Source organism: Augochlora pura, chromosome 1 (genome assembly GCF_028453695.1).
Source record: "Augochlora pura isolate Apur16 chromosome 1, APUR_v2.2.1, whole genome shotgun sequence".
NCBI lineage: Eukaryota > Metazoa > Arthropoda > Insecta > Hymenoptera > Halictidae > Augochlora > Augochlora pura.
Window position 1 is genome coordinate 12151622 of NC_135772.1, and position 21502 is coordinate 12173123.

The following is a 21502-nucleotide window of genomic DNA, read 5'->3' on the forward strand; positions in this document are numbered from 1 at the left end:
AAATTAATATTTTATTTAAATCTTGACAATTCTAAATATTTACTTGTAGATATGTTACATGCTACTATTGTTTCAATTATGGCACTAAAAACATAGCGTTCTTTTTGCCTTGTTATATATCGTATATAGAGCAACTTTTGTTCTATATGAAAAAGTTCTGTACAATAAGTTCAAAAAAAGCGGAAACAAGAAAAGTGTTACCGACTTTTTAGAATAACGTAATGTAATTACATTCACCAATTTGTTGTTTTCGGCGGTTGTTTCCGCCGATAATTAATTGTTATTAATTATAAAAACGAAAAAATTGGTTAACGTAACATACGGATTTATTTTGCTTTAAGAAGATTACATTACGTTTTCTGTTTTACTCGAGCGATCGTTTTCTCCACGTTCGATTTATTTATTGTAATCCTTAACAGTGCATTTGGTAATTTCTCATTTCAGTAAACATCCATTTTATTCGCCTCCTTCGAATTCAATAACTTAATAGCAAAACAGTGCCATAAAATATATATAGGCGAAGCAGAAAAACAAAGCTGCATATCCACGCTGTATACCGAAATGCAATCAACATATTCTGCAGTGGTGTACAGCTAATCTGATTCGTTGTTCGATCATGCAGATGTGCGTCATGGACAGATGAATCGTATTTTCATGATACATCAATTGAACGGTATTTCACTGAACGTATCATTGCCTATAATGTTGAAAATTTTCGATCACTGACACGAACGCGGTTCAAAGTGATATTAAACGATTGAATAATTGAATTACCTGATTGTTACTGTAAACGTACGTTAATAAATGGAAATATTCATTCGTTAAAATTAAAAAAAAGAGTGACTATTGTACGTGCACGGCGGGCAGAAAATAAAGGCTACGGCTGCCTACACAAATCGTGTATCGCGTTGCTAAGATCAGCGGTTATGGAATTGTACAGGCGACCTCCTGTTCAATACTAATTGCGTTTTAAATGAACCCTGGTGCTAGAATAATGCTAACTCTGTAGATTTTTCTTCAAGATTTTTCTACCGTTTTGTACAATCTCTACGCACGCTAATGAAATTTTCAGTTCGTAAATGACTTACTCAGTCAAAAGATTGAAATATGTACCAATTGCAACCAATTGCAATTGTAGCAAACATTTTTCACAGATTGTCTAGTAAACTAGTATTTATCCTTTGCACTCGAAGCGGTTTTAACCACAAATCTAAAATAATTTTTCTGCTTATAGTATTTCCGTTTTGTATAATAAAATTCATTCTGTGTACATCAAATTGAGTCTCATGAGTCACGTAACAATTATGCTTTCAACAATTTTTTAAATCTAAGCTTTGGTGATATCTATAAAAATAATTTTGAAACATGTTAGAACAATTTTAATGGAGCCGCTGATTCGCCACTCGAGTGCAAAGGGTTAACATGTCGACAAATATTCAAGTCCGTTACTCCAATTCGTAGAAGGTTATTCTTCTTAAAAGGGTGTCCGAATATTAATGGAAACCATCCTACATTGTACCTGATAAGGGTATTATTTTCAATACTATCTGTCGCGACGCGCATCTTGTCGCACCGTCTCACTTTACTGTCTGAGTTTAAGCTGTCTTTTTAGTGCCTCTTTGACGAATTTATTAGTTTATGACTTGAGTACGGCCGAAGGGTATCGATTGTCTTTCGTAGGAAAGTCAACGCAGCCGTACCGCTCCCAATAGCACTTGACGTGGTCTAGGCCTACACAGGGCGCAAAGGGTGCTCGACAATTTATTTCCCGTAATTTCCATGGGGTACAACAGGTTCGTACCATTGTTCGCAGTGTCACCGTTCTTGACGTTAGATTGTTGAACCACCCTCATCGTCTCAACCCCGATAGGTTATTTCTAATTGGCGAATTCAGTGCTTCACGAGTTTAGCAAATTTAGAATCTCGTCAATCATTAATAGAATCTCGTTAATCGTCTATAGAATCTCATCGCCCGTTATTAATATCTTGTTTGTCACAGTTTTTAAAATATGCCTCTTTAATTCAAACTACTGCTTCAAATCCTCTCTGTTAACCTTCGACACCTTCGTTGAATATTGGGTCCAGTTGAATCGCACATACATCCTATCCATCATAATGTGAATCGTACATATTAACACTATCATAAAAATATTAAAAACATATACAGAATTTGTTAGTTTTAATTATTAGTTATTGCCGAATTCTATTCGTGACTTTAGTATTGAAAACATAATAAACTACATGAAAGTCGTCAATCGAAAACGCAAGGTTTGTAAAAATCAAAGACTATTCTTTAATTGGAGTTTTTATAATAAGAAGAAATTTCCCATTGATTTTGTATGCAGATTGCGTCACATAAAGCAAATGTTTAATTTTGAAAATTGATATAAAATTCAAAAGAGTAGCAAATATAATTTTGCACGACCCATTGATATGACTTTCGCGGGCAATGGTATGTTTGTCGACTGGACGAGAGGGTTTTAACACATTCTTGAAAACGGAGAAAAAAGGGTGGATCGCATTATTATGTATTTGGCGGTACATTATATTCAGGCGGAGTTGGTAGGTAACAAGGGGAAATTCTCTATCTCTCCGCTCGGCGTGCTTTCTGTTTCTCCTGCGGTCTTTGCTCTCAAGTATTCCTTGTGTTTTCCGTGACGAGTTCTGGACAATTTTCCTCGTTGGAAGATATTTTCTGTCATGGTTCGTTGCTATCTTGTTATCCGCTACGGATCACAGAAGAGAGGAAGAGAAACGAAAATAAGGAAACTGAAAAAAAGGGGGCGAACGGACGAAACTGCAAATGTCTCTTTGTAACGGGGTACAGAAGAAACATGGAAAGTTCGACACCTGAATCGAACATCGAATTGAGAGAGCAATAGATCACTTCACCGGGACACACGATCTGGAGAACAATTCGGTGCACTGTTCGAAACTGCTGGAACCGTTGCAATGTATGCTCGGGATGCATATAAAGGGTGTCCCAAAAGTCACGCAAGAAGTAATTTGGATAGAAAACACAGATTTATAATTAAAAATTCTAAATTTTTTATTGATTTATATAGTATACAGTATAGGGTTATGTATGGAATAGCATATCGGGTAAATGGCCTCCAAGACTTTGCTGACACATACGCACTCTTTTGTTGAAATTTTCCATGATTGTTTTGCATAGATGTGGCTGAATTTCGTTGATACAGCGCTCAATTTCTTCCTTCAAGGCGTGGGTGGTCGTGGGCTTGTTGACATAAACCTTAGACTTTAAAAAACCCCAAAGAAAAAAATCTAACGGCGTTAAATCGCATGATCTGGGCGGCCAATTCTGATCACCAAAACGGGAAATTACACGACCAGGAAATGACTCATGCAGTAATTGAATTGTTTCTCGGGCTGTATGGCATGTGGCACCGTCTTGTTGAAACCACATGCCGTCCACATCCATATCTTGCAATTTTGGCATAAAAAACTGGATTATCATGTCGCGATAGCGAGCACCATTAACCGTTATTGCCTGACCAGCTGCATTTTCGAAGAAGAATGGTCCGATGATGCCTCCGACCCAAAATCTGCACCAAACAGTTACACGTTGTGGATGCATTTGTTTTTCAACAATCACTTGTGGATTTTCGGAACCCCATATGCGACAATTTTGTCGATTAACAAAGCCATCAAGATGAAAATGAGCCTCATGTTGTTGCGAACTGTTGCTGCGAAACTTTCATTATTTGAAAAATATTGCTCAACAATAAAAATGCGTTGTTCTTTTGTGTAGCGCTCCATCTTTAATAACCCTGGACTGTCAGCTGTCATTCTGTATTTTTTTTTTGGTTGGCAACACTTTACCGCACAAATGGCGCCAAATTCAAATCTTGCGTGACTTTTGGGACACCCTTTATCTAAGCATTTACGTTTGCCCAAAATTTTCTGCAAGCTCCTTTCAGTTTATATCACAGTGAAACGATCTACTGTCATTATTGAGATATTTATTGGCACACTTGAAATGAATATTTTCTGTAATATTTTACAGTTAGAAAGAGACGATTATGTCTCGTTGGAGTAAGTAATTTTTATGCAATAATATTATTATGATTTAAAAAATATCCAATGAAGGCAAATATTTCGAATATTCTTCAGAAGAATATAAAATTATGAGAAATTAATTATAATATACATTATAGATGTTTGAAAACTATGTGACAATGCTTAGAGTTGTAATTATTGATATCTTTATTCATTTACTACACTGACTATACTAGGCTTATTTTTCTTGCAAAGGTTTCATCCAAATAATAAGATATTCCATATTTAAGTATTTAAATTCTTATGATATTTTGGTACCTATACTTAATTTCAGTTTACGAAGAGAATACATAGCAAATTTGTTCAATAAACTTTGTGACATAAATTCAACAGCATACTTTCTTATAATTCAATTCGCATCATCTTCTTTTTCTATTTGGTAAAAATAGACATTATGCGTCTTTTATACTAACAGGCGCCTGCATATGTTTAGCAATGGTTTATTTTCGGGAGAAATCAATGCCAGGTAGCTAAAAATTGCTGTTTTACTTTTACATGATTCATGAGCCAGTCAGAAGGTGGAATGAGCAAACTCTCAAATGATGACTGACAACTTAAATTGTTCTTACACGGTCATTGGATGCGTGCTATTTATGTGCAGAGTGTAGAAAGTTTGAAACTTTTAGGTATGGGAAGACAAAAGTAACTGTGAACACTATATAGGGTGTCTCAGCTGAAGACTGAAACCCATATATGTTTCCTATGATGTGGAAAATGTTTTCACAATTTGATAGTATTTGTGTATTAAAGAAACAGTTTATCCAATCTGTAGAAGAACAACTTAGAGAATATTTTCTGTTCCATAAAATCGCAGTGGTACATATTTTTATATATAGGTTGTTTATTTGAAAACTTTAAATCTAAATCTACCGAAAACAAGATTTCTGAGAAAAATGTTTTCTCGATGGTTATTTGAAGGGTTACTTTATTTCTTTAAATGGAAATCTATATTTTTAGGCACAGATTTTCATCCTATATTTTTGAAAAAGATGCTATAAAATCAATTGTGCGTTAAAAAGGTGTATCTGCACGACAAGATTTTCGTACTGCCGCAAATAATGAAGATATTGAAGTATACAGTAATGATTTAAAATTTTTTCGTGATCACTATCGCGGCGTGCATAAATTGCAATTACTGACTATTTCTAAACTGATTACTTTACATGTTCACGAGGAAAACGTATTCTCCGGTCCGTTAAAGTCATGCTAATTAAACACTAAATGAGGAAGAGAGTCTTTAGGCGGAAGTTCTTCCTGTTACTGGTGACAAACACTTCATACCGTTGTTATTCATTACATAGCTTTTGGAAGATAGAGCTGCACGTTAACCAGTTCGTCTTATCCTTCACGTTGTTGATCCGATCTCATCCCGACGCCATTTTCACCTCAGGCTATCTTCTTACGTTAGTGCCACTCAGTATTACTACTTTTCCTCTAATATTGCGAAATGCTAGCAATATGGAAGACTAGTCGAGGAACCGAGAGAGCCCGCTGATTTTCTGCGCCACGGTAAAGTAATCAGGGCCGAGGGGAACCACTAAATTGCCCCTTTTAAGGTGCAAATATTACGCTTGGATGGCGGCCATATTGTTGTAAATTATCTATAAGCACTATTTTCAAAACTTCTTTGAACTTTAGAGGAAGGCAAAGTTATGACCCTCAAACAAAATCGTTCGTGTTTAATTTTTGCCTCGACTCAATGAATTAACACAGTTATGGTACGTGCAAATTTGTAAGATGGTAGAAGACTCGTATACCAATGAAAATGATTTATTTTATCTAAATATCTCCTTTGGCAACAATAGCGCCATTACCATACATTCCATCTAATGTCACTTGACTCCACCTATGACCGACGTGACGTGACCAGTTACAAACGTGAAAGCATCCTTGACAACCCTGTTGTCCTCTACCCCTACTTTGTAGGGGCAGACGTGACGTCATCGATGAGATCACGTGACATTTGAGGAAATATATGGGGACGTATAGGAAACAAGTAGTTTTTTGAAGGTCATTTTTCGGAGTTTTCCAGGTTATCGGATGTTAATTTGCACTTAGTGCAAATATTTGTTTATTACTTCGTATAATTGATGCTGAAATACATTCAAGCAAGTTTAGTGACTTGACTTTGAAATGATCTTTGACTCTAAACATAAAACTGAAACGTGAAATTATTGTTTGTCGGTATCTCAAAATTTAGAGACGATTGCAATAAAAAAAATATGCACTTATTATTGCACTATTAGGATGACAATGTTTACATTATTCTATGTTCATCAAAAGGATCAGTTTTAGATACTTGAAACCGGAATGATGAAAATAAGAATTTGGATAGAACACCATTTGAAAATTCCTTATGGTGAAAATAGAAAAGAAATGTCATCAGTGTTTGCAAATATACACGTTTTCTTCTACTATACAAACATATAGATATCATACTTTCACATAGATTCGCAGTTTAGTTATTACATATTACAGAACGCCATAATATTGGTTATTGTCGCAGCCGCGTTTCTACACTATAGTGGCAATGGACGTTGGTTGGGATGGGCGTTTGTCTCCCGGGAGACAGCTTTGGACAGCACTGTGTTGTAATTATGATAGAGCGAAAGTTTCGGGTACCATGTAAATACTACCCAGTAGAAACATAATTACATGCTGGATATTTCATCTAGAATCATGTATATGTTTTTTAGGTCCTTGGATTCATCTGAAAACGAGCTATTAAAGAGTCTAACAAAAGATGTATAATCGCGTTTGACAAACTGGCAGTTGATTATCTAGTTATTTAAACGTATGCGTCAAAAGAAATGTTTCGAGAGCGCAATACTTTGCAAACTTATATATAGGTTGTATATAAGGTATAATTAAAAACTTATATATAAGGTTTTTTTTTAGAACTTACATATAATATATATAAATTTATATGTAAGTTTTATTCATAATATATGAATTTATATGCAAGTTTTATATATAATAAAAATCTTATATATAATTTTCTAAATATACTTCATATATATCTTATATACATATAAGCTAGAAAAATATTGCGCTTGAGGAACATTTATTTCGGATTATTATAAGGTATAATTTAAAGTTCAAAATAGAGTGCTACAATGTTCTAATTTCTAAAGTTGCTTAACTAGTATAAAACCTACGTGGTCTCTTTGTCGCTTTTATATGCCCGGATATCGTCGAAACGTATAATAGCACAAGGCAAGTTTTTCATTGATTTCAAATTACCTTAATCTCCATTGTTTACCGCGAACCTGTTCCTCCGAATCTTTGCCATGATATGCTTACTGAAGCGAACATGGAAAGGAATGAAATTTATGGAGATGAAATATCCACCGTATTACGCTTGATTTGCTGAATCTATTTACTTTCTCGTTCTAGTTATCTTCTGCTAACGTCAGGAATAGAAGTATTGAATGTTCGATAGCTTATTAGCTTCCATCAGAGTTCTAGTTATTACAAACATTTTACCGACCATTTATTTGGCCATTTTCTTCCGTGCTTTAGAACACTTATTTTAGAAAAATTAACATGCAACGTGACACTCCCCCTTTTTTAATTTCTTGCTCAGCTTAACGAGATTAATGTTGCAGTTACTCCAATGCGTTGCTGAACGACGTTACTTTTGCTTGTATTTCATCGCTTTTGTCATTATACTACTTACTATATCTTATTGATTTTTATAGTATATTTTTTCAATAATATTGTTTTCAATCAAATTCTCGATTTTTTACCATTGACTGGATATTACGTTGATTCAATTACGTTGTTTCATATTAAAATATTTTACAACATCTTAATTCTCATATGCTATTTACTTGAACTAGTATCGCCAGTGTGGAGTACAATCGGTTGTATTCCATTCTCGCACGTTTCACGCTCGAAAGAAAAGATGTTCATGCAGCGAGACTCGACTTGAAAAGTATGCGGCGAAAGGTTGCGAAGTTCTTTACAAGGTTGGTTATTGGAATAGCGAATGCAACGAACTTGTGATCAGTTCCGCTCCCATGGGTACAATTTAGTAAACTGTAACATCAAAGAAATTTCTCCGCGGAATTTTTTCATAAAGAAGTATTAACCGTCTCGCAGATATGTATTAAAAGTTTGTTCCTTTGAATGTGACAGGAACCGAAGCGAAGCACCATCAATGCCGTGTTCGTGGCATTATTTTCTTCAAATTAATTACACGACTACGAAAATAGAGTTGATATTTTCACTGCGGAAATGTAAATACCACGAACGTTTCATTTATTTTCACGTATTCTTGACAATTCGATAACGCAACTATACCGAGTCGAAATAAAACTAAATGTTATATAAACATAGGTCTGGCAAAGCTTTATTAAAAAGCCGTGACGACAAGTGAGCAATATTTATGTTACCAATTTTTCTCGTAACACTTGCGCAAATGTTTGCACATTGGAAAATGGCGACTGATCACGATTCTATAAATTTTATCATTAAAATGACACGAGAGGTAGGTGAACGGAGGACAAAGTTGTCTATACGGAACTCGAAACGAAGTTTCTTTAACGATGGAACGGATGAAAACGACCCTGTTAGCATTATAATCTACTTCTGAGTGCGTTCTGGCGGCAATACAGGACCAACTCTTTTAGTATCTGCGAGCACTCGGAAACTGCTTCTCAGTAACAGCCAAAAGCCACTTTTTAGTTTGCGAATGCAGCTATAGGTCTGCAAAGGAACAGCGTATTTCTTTGATTGGCTTGGTCAACCTTAACTCCTATAATAAATCGAATAAAGTCTCAAAGGAATATATAGTATTTATCAAAAGGAATAAAAAATAATTAATCCACCTTGTCCCTTCTTACATAAATTAAAAATAATGCATATATTTTAGGTAAAAATCTCGAGTGACTCACTTTACACGCACTTTCATACTTTCAACAAATGCTAAATATTGTCAAGGATTTATATATTTCTTTAATGTGGTACAATGTTATAAACCTGATTCAAAATTGTAAAAAGTGATCAATGTAATTAACTGATTAATATATCCGTCAAGCATTATGTCCAATATCATTTAATGCAAGTAAGTAGTATTATAAGCTTAACCAGTTTGCGGAAAGGTATGGCCGTCTGGTGCATACTACTGATACTATCTCTTCAACATGCTTACATTGCACTTTTTTTCTGCGCAGAATGGCACCTTCTCCCAAATATAACGCGGTCACAATTCTTTCACACGAATAAAGTTCAAAAATTACGTCGAAACCGTTATCGCCGAGATGCTGTATAATTTGGTTCTAAGTCGATCTCTATTGCTAAACAAGTTGCATGACTAATTCAACTTGCTTCTATCACTCAACTCACTTGCTTAAGTTATCTGAAACTAAGCTGTAGGAATAGCTGCAAATTGATTGGTCAGGTTTCGGGAGAAACTCGATTTCGTGGATTGGTTATCCCATTTCTGTCATTTGGATGCTGGTTAAAGCTACTCTTTGAAATAGATAGTTTAGATCGTTCTCCTGATACATAATTGTGAAGATATCCGACGAATAAAGAAGTATAGATCGCAGAATAGTGATAGATTACCTTACAATACAGTGTCGGAATCGCGATGGATGTATGCAATTTAATTTGCTTAACTCGAAATAATATTTTACTTTGTTGTTGTTAATGTACAGCTATTGGGCAATATATAGGTATGCAATATTTATTAATATTTTTGTTCTTTTAGAAAATTACAAATTAAATGGCTTAATAATACAGATACTAACTGATCGTTGGTATTCGGTGTTAATACATTAAAGTGGAAATATTTCGAAATCAATCGTGTCCTTGTTAGATGAAGGACTCTAGGAGATCAAAAGAAAGTGGCCAGATTTACGTGTACGAGATCGACAGTATTGCACGACTGAAGATGGGTCGCAATTGCTTCACGTATCCCGGGAATGCCAATTTGATTTCGCTATGAATGTCGGAAACAGAGTCGGAAGCTCGTAAAGTATACAATAAACGTCCCCAACGATCCTTACTTGTTGGTACGGAATCCAGACTGCCGAAACTACTGCCCTATACCACCGAGGGGTCAGAAGATGAATGTACTTAAGGAACCAACAATGAATCATCTTGAATTGTTGTACAACACGATGAGAACTGTTCTACCAATTTCCCATTGCACGTTATGCGTCTTCATGCGACATCTTCGTGAATGCATCGTTGCACGTTTGAACGTGACCACGAGTTTTTGTTTCCATCCAAATTATGTATAATAACTCGGTACACAACGACGTCACTGTACCGAAGTTAGAAATAGCTGACTCGAAAGTGCACAGTACTTATTACATTATATTGTCAGTAAATGTTAAAGTGATTAAGAAAATGCAAATTGTCAATACGTATTGAACTTATCAGGAAAATGCCATATCGTTTATAAATGTGGATAATAAATATTGACGGTGTTGCATTGGCAATATTATCAATAACTATTGACAATTCGTAATGATGTTGAACCTCGATATATCGACAATATTATTGATTGTACGTGGACACCGCTACGCGAAAGTTATTTTTATTAACCTTTGCACTTTAAAACGTAGTGAGAGAGAGCACATACTTGTGGTGTCGATACTAGTTCGTGTCAAGGATTTACGATCGCCGTTGATTCGTCCTGCACGATTCTTATCGTGGGCTACGGTCGGGACGTAAACTTCACCCTCTTCTTAGGTTCGTGTGTGGAACAGCACTCGCATAATTAAGTAAAAAAGATCGAATCAATATAAATCGCGATTCAGGCATTGGCAATTGAATATTCCGGAGTCTCACCCCTCGACCCTTCACGGTAGTTCGCTTAGCGAGGGAGGAATGACTCACTCGAGTTGTGAAGAGACGTTTCATGACAAGAGCATCACTCGACCGGCATACATCTTTTCAACAAAATCTATAATCGTTCTGCATATCCTGCTGATAACCTTGCATTACGATTTATTTTTTAGCTACGTTGATTAATATAATTAATATTTATATTATTATATTAATATTTCTGTATTAATATTTCTTTATATGTAATATTTGTAAAATTGATCAACACGCATCGAAGCTTCATTGTTTTCAATATTAAAATGACAATTAGCAAATATATATTCTTATATTATATACTATTAAAAGAAATAATTGTCTATAAAGAATTAAAACATTCTTATGAAAATTATGCTTTTCTGTTATGATTCATATCTAAATATATTTGACTTTTGAATATTTAAAACCGACAAATGTAATTCAACTGCAAATTAAACTAAAGAACCAACGGTTACAAAATGTTCAATTTAAGATTCATAAATCTACTGAATAGTGATAAATTCTATTCTATTTTCCGTTTTCTACAATTTAATAATTACTTGCGTTATATATAGCTTGATGGAAAACAGGGTATTATTCGTAGACGTTCCAGGAACGTCACGTAGCAAATGCCAATGTACAATTCATTTCACTAAATTGCGAAAAACAGTTTTTTCAAGGAAATCTAGAACTGTAGTCTCTCTCAGGTTAATTTGCATAGGACGTTCCGAACAAACCGCTTTCCGCTTCATTAACAAACGTTGATTCAACGTATTCGTTGAAGAGAAAATCACTCCGATTTCTCCGATTCCGTAACATTTGTGTTTCTAGCTCTTGAAATGTTTGGCATACAAATATCCTGAATGAAGTTTATTTAATTTAGTTCGGTTACCTTCATTCGATTAACTTTCAGATCGAGTAACATAAAACTACACATGTTTCGAAATCACGTTTCTTATTATTTCTTTTAGTATTTTTCTTCAAGAAGCTCTCTAATACCTGTTAAATCGTACGTACAAAAGCAAACAGTTTAAAACTTATACGTTCATTGTCGGAATCGATTCGGTAAAGGAACTAGTGATGTATGTCATACTTTTTTTGTTTATTAAGAGGTGTATGGTTTCTTAAACAAATTTACAGTTTAATTAATTTGTATTGATTTTAGTTATATCGATCTTGAAATTATTGAGACGTGCCTTTATCTTAAGGGAGCAGAAAATATCGAGAGAAAAAAGTATTTCTTACATATGCCAAGGTCAAATTTAAATCTACAAAAAACAATAAGAGTCTTATGATTATTCCCATCGATGTTAACTTGTTCGTATCATAAAGTTGTCACATTCTAAACGATTTCTCGAAAGCGACGACTAATAATATTCCTACGTCATAAATATCGATTCGATAAAGATCACGTATAAATCAATTGATCGTAGTATCGATTATGAGTCATTTGAGTCGCATAATTCCTCGCGATTTGATAGTGGACTTCAATCGTTGCACATTTACGCTGCCAGATTTAACTTAATCGCATTTAATTAAAGTGCGTCCCCCGGCATCGTCGATAATTCGATGAGTCGACAGAAAATGTTTTCACGTTCCAATTATTGGATCCTATCGAAGTTCTGCTTACGAACACAGACACATACACACGCGTATGACACTGTGTGCTCGGAATAATCTACAAATTTACAGACGAATCTAATCTTTGTCTGCAATTTCTCGCGAGTTCCTTCAAAGTATTGAATTCATGCCACTTCTATTCCTTAATATGACATTATGGTCGTGCCGGGTTAATGTTCTAAGTAAATTACATATAGCTGGGACTCGATTGTAACAGAAAATCCTGGAACGTATTTCTGCAACTTTCCACATGATAAAATAGATTTAAGATTAAGAAAAAATACTGACAGGTCAATTTCAGAATTAAAACAACATTAGTAGAAGGATTTAAAGCTCTTGATGGTCTAAATCATATTTAGTAATAAATAAGAACATGTCCCATTTAAAAAATTTCTAAATTAACATATTAAAAACTCTGATTTGTAAAATATATACGAATTCGACCAGTCAACTGATTGCAATATAACGGAGAGAGAATGACTCAACGAAGCAGACGGCGATAAGCTATAAATTTTTAAGGAATATTTTTATATATTTTTAATATGAATATCCAATTTTTCGTAATTTTTTGAACTAATAACAATTGTCACTAAATTCATGTTCTTCAAAGTTCTAACCAAGTTTGTTATCCTAACATAGAATGGTGTGGTGGATGTGACCTTTCCAAACACAGCGGGAAGAAATACCTCTCGGGATCCCACCACCCACACAACAAAAACTGTGGGTATACCGGGAGACTAAAAGAATTAAAGGAATAAAGCAAAGGGGGAGCGTGCAGTTGTGAAAGGGCATACACGAGGTTTCATTTCCGAGAAGGGCTGTAAAGATTGCTCGCGTGCAACCCTCTATATGGCGTTCCCGCAAACTCGCGACCATATTGCTCCATAATAATAAGGTTAATGCCTTGCAAATTAAGTAGAAGCGAAAGGTCTTTTGCGTGGCTTTACGTTCGTTTAACTACTGAAGCTTGATCTTTGCCCTACGATGCACGATTATTACAATAAGCCATTACGACGATACTCGTTCAACCCAACCGGATCCGGACTTGTAACGGTACTGATAAATAATTTCATTAGAGAAACTTATCAAGCAAATTTGCTAAATTGTTGCAAGCAGTCTCTATGCAATACACGTACCCTTTCTATACCGGGTGCCTCTGAATCGATGTTATAAATAAGTAACGGGTGATTCTATTATACAGTGTATCGCATTAATACTCGTACACCTTTCATAACAGAATATCGTTTTTAAAAATGGATGAAATGATATTTATGTTTTCGAATTTTAAAGAAACTAGTTTACTAGGCAATGTTTGTAAAATTTTGTTTCGAAATTAGAATTAGTAGAATGAACAACAAAGAAACACGTATTTCTTAATTGACAGAGTCAACCGATTTTAAAAGAATTTTCAGTGCCCTTTATTTTTTATATCATTTCAAGTAATAGCAAAATTTAAAAAAAGGTATTGTAATCATTATACAGTGTCACAACTAGTCCCTCTAACATCTCCAAACAATTCATGTAATTTCGTTCGATTTGAAAAAAGTTATTTTATTTTAAAAGGTGTCGAAATAATAATGCACGTCACTGTATGCAAATAGGTTAAAACAAAGGAATAATATGAAAAATTGAAAAATTGAGTTTGAAGAGTCGTCAGTCCCCGGGCCATAGTATTTACAAGTAGATCCGGTAGGTTATGATCAGACGCGTCAGCAGATTGCTATTCAAGAGCTCGCCTATTCGCCGAATCTTCAAACTCAATTTTCTCGAAAACGAAGAGTCAACCGAAAAAAGTGTTATTATGTAAATTGTCGTTTCTTTGGAGATGAGATTTTCATTGTATCTCAACATTGTGCCAAGGCAGTGATCCTGCACTTAAATTAAGATAAATTTAAGAAATGTTACTAATGAAAATCTGGAATTCTGGATATGTTAATGACGCACTGATTGATTTGGTTTTTCTTCTGCATAATTTCTGACGAGTGTTGGAAAAAAATCAACAACAGAATGAATGCAAAAGTATACTTAACGCATTGTTACAAATTAAATGAATTTATTCAATCCAATGCGTTATGTTTCTTGAAAGTAGAAATGTCACAGGTGATACCACACTTCATGAATTAAAAGTTGCTTCTTATACAATTCGATAATATGTATCAAGAATATAGAAAAAACTTACAAATAATGCAGTTATTTTTAATTATTATTATTTTTATATAAGTTATATAAATTATTATTATTATTATTTACTAGAAGATTACTTTATAATATTGTTAGTTTAATAGGAATGTCCATAAAATGGTAAATCATTTGTCTCCAAGACTAGAATGGAAGTTGGAACGGGATCAGATTCTCACAGCTTGTCACGGTTGATTAAAATACTGCGAATTACATCCGCGTATCAGTATCCGACGCTAACACGACGTAATCGGTGTTACAAGAGCTATTACGAATGTTATCGATAACTGTATAGCACAGTTATCTCCGCTTTCCGTACAACCATTGATCCGAACCCAATTGTACGAGCGATCATGCAGACAACTGCTAATTTTTCTACTTTTATCTGATAGAAGATCGCAACAACCATCCATTAACATGGGTTCATGACGACACTATTGATTAATTGTCTTTTTACTTTTGTTGTAACCATATTCTAGATTATCAGACTTTTTACAAGAAATTCCGATATGAATTATGAAGCTACTATACATTATAGTAAATGTCACTTTTGTTCATATAGGGTGAGGTATTTAAAACAGGTCGCTTGAAAAACACGTTTGTTTTAAAAAATATAAAAAAAAGGTTAAAGTCAAACAACTTTTATTTGCAACTAATGTTAGCAGTTTTAAATGCCCCACTTTCTTATGTCTAAGAAAGAAACAATTTAAAAACGTAATTAATTACACAGTTGTTAGGACTTATAATATTTATGAGATTAGTACTATTTCCTAAATTTTATTGTATTGCTACAACATTAATGACGAAATTATAAATCCGTTAAACTAAAGATAGAAACGCAAAAAAAAACATAATTAAATGTGCTTCATAAATACTTGTACACAATAAGTTTGTGCAAATATTGGAAGTGCAACTAATTGTTCAATGACGCGAAGCAACACTCATTACCGTTTGGTATCTGTTGGCAACTGTAATATAATATTAAGTTTGAAATGGATTTTGGAGTGCCAGACGAGTTCCGATACATCTTTTATAAAATCAGCTAAATGTACGGTCAGCTAATTCGAACAGATCCGGATATACTCACCGACAACTTCCAGGTAACCAGTTTGACTTTTCATTGGATCCGTATTAATCTGACACATATACCATCCCATGTCATCTTCCCTTACTTCTCGTATGTGAAGGAACCAGGTATGATGATCGCTGTGAGAGACGGAAATTCGATGGTTCTTTGTGATAATATGAGTAGATATTGTCAATATTGTTTGTGTGTCTACGCGCAGCCATGCCACCTGAAACATATTTCATGTACCACATTACATTCTGCGAAAGTAAGCATTACACTCTAATCGCAAGCTATAAGATCCACAATCATAAAGAGTTAATATTAACGTTGTCAACATGAAAATTATTCCAATTGAAATTTCGTACTTTTCAAAATACAGTCAGAAATAATTTTATAGCTTGCAAGATCTTGTTTCATTCGTAAGTTACAAAAATATAATTATCATTTGTTATCTTAACAATATTGGTAATTTAAGTTTCGAGTTAGAAAGAAATGTCGACATCATAAAATATTTACGATTTGACCACGCAAACGAATGATTGCACAGCTGTGCATCAATTTATGTTTCGTACGAAGTCATATATTTATTATTATTGAACTGTGTTTACCATGATTCAATATATTGCTCGACCACGAGAGAAACAAAGAACAATTCATTGACAAAAGGATGATTTACGCACTGAACGTACAAATTCGGTGAGCACACGTTGTATACGATATATTAGGGATGGAAAATGTTTTGTTACTTTTTAATAAAACAACAGTAAATCGTTAGCCCAAAATTAAGGGTGTCGTAATTTATGTTTTTATTCTCTTAAGATTATTGTTCATACTTTTTCGTTTTAATAAAAGTAACTAAGACATTAATAAATATGTGTAATACTTTGTTTGCTGACAATAACTTCTATATTTTATGCATCGTTTCTACATTTAAAAAATTACCGAATACATTCAGAAAGTCATGGTATATTTCGAATCTTTTCACATGCTGAAAGTTCATAAATACTTTGCTAAGAATTTATGAGAAAAATACAAAATATGATTCAACGTTGCTAAATATACCTATACTTTATAGTGACGTCTGTCTTTGTTGATACAAAAACATCGACGAGTTACTGAATTTATTGTTAATTTCGCTTGGTTGAAATTCACAGGCAATGTTGATTTTTGTAATTTATTCGTCCCTCGCGCGTTATTATGTTAAATTTAAAAGTTTGATTTTCATCTTTCAAATTTTATCGTTTTAAATTTTGCAGGGGTAAATGGTCCCTTAAGTGAAAGATATATGCAATAAATACTAACAAAACTTTTTCAGAAATTAAAGGTACCCGTTTCGATCCCTGCAATATATCACGTAACAAAGTCTAAACACTTCCACGATGCAGTAAATCCGACAGTAGATTTTCGTAGTTGCCGTATACTGTAATTTGGGATCTTTTATCACTCGTCTTATATACACCGACCAAAGTATTTAAATTATCCAAATGCTCTTTACTCGGGAATTATACGGAGCAACGTTGCTCTCCTCGAAAGAACCTCGGTTACGTCTGTAAATCGGTCTAACCACGTGGAAAAAGGGGGAAAACGAAGAAAGGAAGGAAGAGTAAACTTTCTCTTTCCTACATATCTACACTTTGGCACCGGTCGACGAAGAAAAGAGAAAGGAACGCGAGGAGGGGAGGGGCACAGGGCTCCGGGCAGAAACCTAAAAGGCCCACGTATGTTGGCATAAAAGCACGGCTGTTGGCTCGAAGTAAATCAAGCTGTTAAGAAAATGTGATCCGTTTGCAAAAAGAAATCCGAAGGTAGCAAAAACTATTCACACGGGGACCGCATTGAGGTTGTTCCGTCTGCCGATGTTGAATCGTCCGCGCGGCGTCTGTATTTCCGGGGTTCCTTTGTGTCCGCGGATACTAGCATGCGATCGCGTATTTTCCACGCTCATATCCACAAACGCCTCGGTATTGGTGCTGGCAATATTTTCGTTCGTGCCGCGTACATTTACGTTCAAAGGCGCAGGATAATGGAATTGCCGTTTCGGTAGGCAAACATTTATCCTCCAGATATCTTTTAAACTTGTAATTTCTGAAGTAACGTACCAGTGATTGCGGCCTGTACAACGCGGATCGATCTTCGATTGTGTGAAATCAATTTCGAGAACTTCAATTTATCTTACACCGAGATGGTATGCGTTTGATCACGAAAATGTTCGAAAGCCGTTTTAAACGGAACAACTTCTTACAAATTGGTCTAAATGACTTGTATTCTGATGAGGTATTAGCCTGATTAATTCACTAAACAATGTCTAGAAAATTTTCTTCTAACTTTTCTATGCGAACCCGTAACGAAAACTGCAGCGATGGGTTTTGTATGTCTCTGTAACTTGTACGCGTGGCGAACATGTCAACGGAATCGGCCGACATTGTTATGAAACACTATTAATTAAAAATAGTATTTGAAATTGTCGCATTTTTAAAATTGTGATTACAGATATCGTGTTTAAAACTAAAGATATTCAAGAAATTTCTAAACATTGCTATATCATTCTCGAATTATTTTTCGATTTATTTCGATTTATTTCATCTTTATTTTCGATCAACTTTTAATGATCACAGTCGATTGACATTTTTATTGGAACATTTTCAAGTAAGAAAATAATCGAAGACAAGTATGCGCAACATAGTTACGAACAGCGGAAGACGGACATAGGTATATGTATATACATATAGTATATATCTATGTATGTATATGTACATATTTGTTGCATTACGATGATCCCATCGATCATAAACGAGTTATGTTGAGTATGCGCGTAATTAATACATCCACATATTCCGACAATATCAAATGTATGTATATCGATTGTATGTTACGCTGGCCAGGAGCAATCCAGTTTGCAAGAGTACTTCATGAAAATAGCATTGAGTCCAGTAACATGGTACTACTTTCATCAATAGCAAGTGCAGTGCATTCGATGATGTATTCATAATACTCAAATATACTACCACGTATGTGCCTTGTTTCAGCAACTTATGTCACGTAAGTGGTATAACCACTTATAGTTTCAAAACTGATTCTCTTTCACTACGATTTTTTTGATTATTGAAGAATTATTGAAAATATTATCAATATGACAGGGAAATATAAAGTCTATGATTTTTATTTATGAATCTTTCCGAAGCCGAATTGAGATTACAAATCGTGCTGAACTATACATTAAGGTGTTACTGCTGAAGTTTACCTATGTATATTTATGATTCGAAATAAATTACTCTATGGCTTGTTATTTCGTATTTAATTTAAATTGCACAAATGTTGCCAACTTTACAGAAATGTAATAATTCCTTGATTTTGTACGAAATAAAATAATTATTGTAATTGAAACTGTGTTTAAAATTAGCCTCGAATCAAATGGTACTAAATCATTGCAATAATTGAAATCATATTGAAGTTATATTCTCTACCGTCACGAAAACAAATGTTTGTTAAATTCTTTGGCGCGAAAGTAGGGTCTCCTTTACATAACTTCCTCAGTTTTCTCAATTTGCATCAACACTTTTGCATTATCAATTAATACTCAACCGTTTCTTTTTTCTATAGTTTAATCTCTTCTTAACCCTTTGCCGCACTTTGGCGAGTCTGACTCGTGATGGAGATTTCTACTAATAACCTGTTAAATATAAATGCGATTCTGTTTCCTTGTAAATTCTGTTCGCTTGTAATCAGTATGTAAGCACTCAAGTAAATATTGGCAAAGCATAAATATGCATTTTTTCTTGTTAGCAAAATTGATGGGAAGCGAAAAACTTTTACTCAATGTGGCGGTAAGGAAGATAGTGCGACGGGGCGTTAATCTGTTAATCAAATATACTTTGAGAAAAAAACCTAAATTTCTCCAGTAAAAACTGTCGAGAAAGATCGGAAAGAATTAGCGATGAATACCCTATACCAAATGGTGGTTCGACGTTTGGTTTATTTCTAAATTTCTGTAAAAAAAACCATTGAATGCTTTAATGCGAATTTAATGCTTTATTAAGAAGAGTTAACCTATGGATTAATTATGAAAAATAATTTCAGTGATCGGTAGATAATTGGCTTTATGTCCATTAAATGCGGTAATCGTCTGATCAGCTGTTTTTGAAATGTGCTTTGACCACCACACAGCTGCGATTTCATGTCGTTGGATTTTTTTTTATGGGGAATTGTGAAGGTCCATTGATACTCTACCAGTCCAAAAAGGAATCAATCACTTAGGGGAAATATCCATCGAGCTATTTGCGAAATAGGGTCGTAAACGATAAAAAATGTATTGAAAAATTGGGAAAACAGGATAGGCTTCTACGAAGCCAATCATGGTAGCCGTTCGAATGAGATTATTTTTTAAAATTAATGGGTAGATTTTCTCTTTTTTTTTTTTAACAAAGCGAAAAGAATATCGAAAAATATCAAACGGTGTTTTGAAATAAGAATTTTAAAAAGAAAGTAAAAGATGGCCCATCCTACAGTGCTAGACCGTGAATATCAATGAAAACTGTGCGAAGAAGGAGTCACAGGGGGAGCAGCCGTTGGCAAAAGGGGCGGCCGTAAACTTGACATTAAAAACAACAAATGACACATAGTTGCGGACGCGCAGTTGGTACCGCCGGTGTCTCCGTAAATTACTGAAATTCGTAGGAGAAGCCGTAAATACTTGGTTATCATACTTGGCGGAAGCATGGAGGGGCATTATACCTACATTCGCGTACATCGTGGCCAGAGATGGCGCTAACCATGGATATGGCTTCAGCGTTTCCATTCATCGGAGTGGATATCAAATGCAATAGTTCATGGTGCGCTTCCGACTAGGTGGTCGACCAGTCCTCGACCTCTACCTCCTAATCCAACCGCCCACCGTTTCACACCGGTCTCTGGCAGATTTACAGGCGCGAGGTTTGATATCTGCATCCGAGAGTCCTGGACTAGTTCCACCTGTCCCGGATCTCTGTATACTTTCCGTCAACTTGCGATTTCGCGAGGACATTTCTAAGATAAATCAAGCAAATAAACCATTCGACTAATCAGGAACCCTAAGATACCGCTTTGAACAGTTTACTCGCTATCCCGTCTATCACCGATGAATAAAATCGAGCGTATACCTGCCTCTTAAGGTACTCTTAATCTGCGATTTTTTGATAACTATGACAGGAAAATGCAATTCATGGGATAACGGTTTTGTAGAAAATTAATTTTTTAATTCATTTCAAAATAAATTATTTTGTTTTATAAGAAGGTCGTAGTATAACAACAAACATGTCATTATCGATAATTCTTATTCACTAATGATATCTTTCAGCATGATAAAAATCGAATTTTTTAAATATATTAAACATTAATTAATATTTTTGAAAGTTTTTCTGCTATACTGTAGAAATAGCAGCTTTTATCATTTTTATTTGTAAATTAAAATTCGAAATTAGTGATATTCAAATTACATTTTTCTATCGGTAACAAGAATGATGTCTTATTAGCGTTCTAAACATCGCATCTGTTCACTTATCAGTCATTTTACTGAGATATTGTTTTACGAACACAAAATTGATCAGAAATAGAAAAGGAGTAGAATAGCGTGTTGAAACTGCAGGCGATGTTGATAGTGCACTTGCAAGGGAAATTCGCCAGATGTTTCATTAATTTTGAAACAATAATAGTTGGAGAATTCAGTACCATCAGAAAAGTAGCGTTAAAGTTTGTCAGAAATAA

General features: G+C 34.5%; 1 protein-coding gene across 1 annotated transcript in view; it reads right to left on the minus strand.

Annotated features, from left to right (window-relative positions):
• LOC144468541 (limbic system-associated membrane protein) overlaps positions 1 to 21502 on the minus strand; it is a 233643-nt gene that overhangs the window by 11595 nt on the left and 200546 nt on the right. Inside the window, exon 3 of the mRNA XM_078178101.1 lies at positions 15782 to 15989. Coding sequence (XP_078034227.1) covers positions 15782 to 15989 — 208 coding nt within the window. The remainder of the gene's footprint in view (positions 1 to 15781; positions 15990 to 21502) is intronic.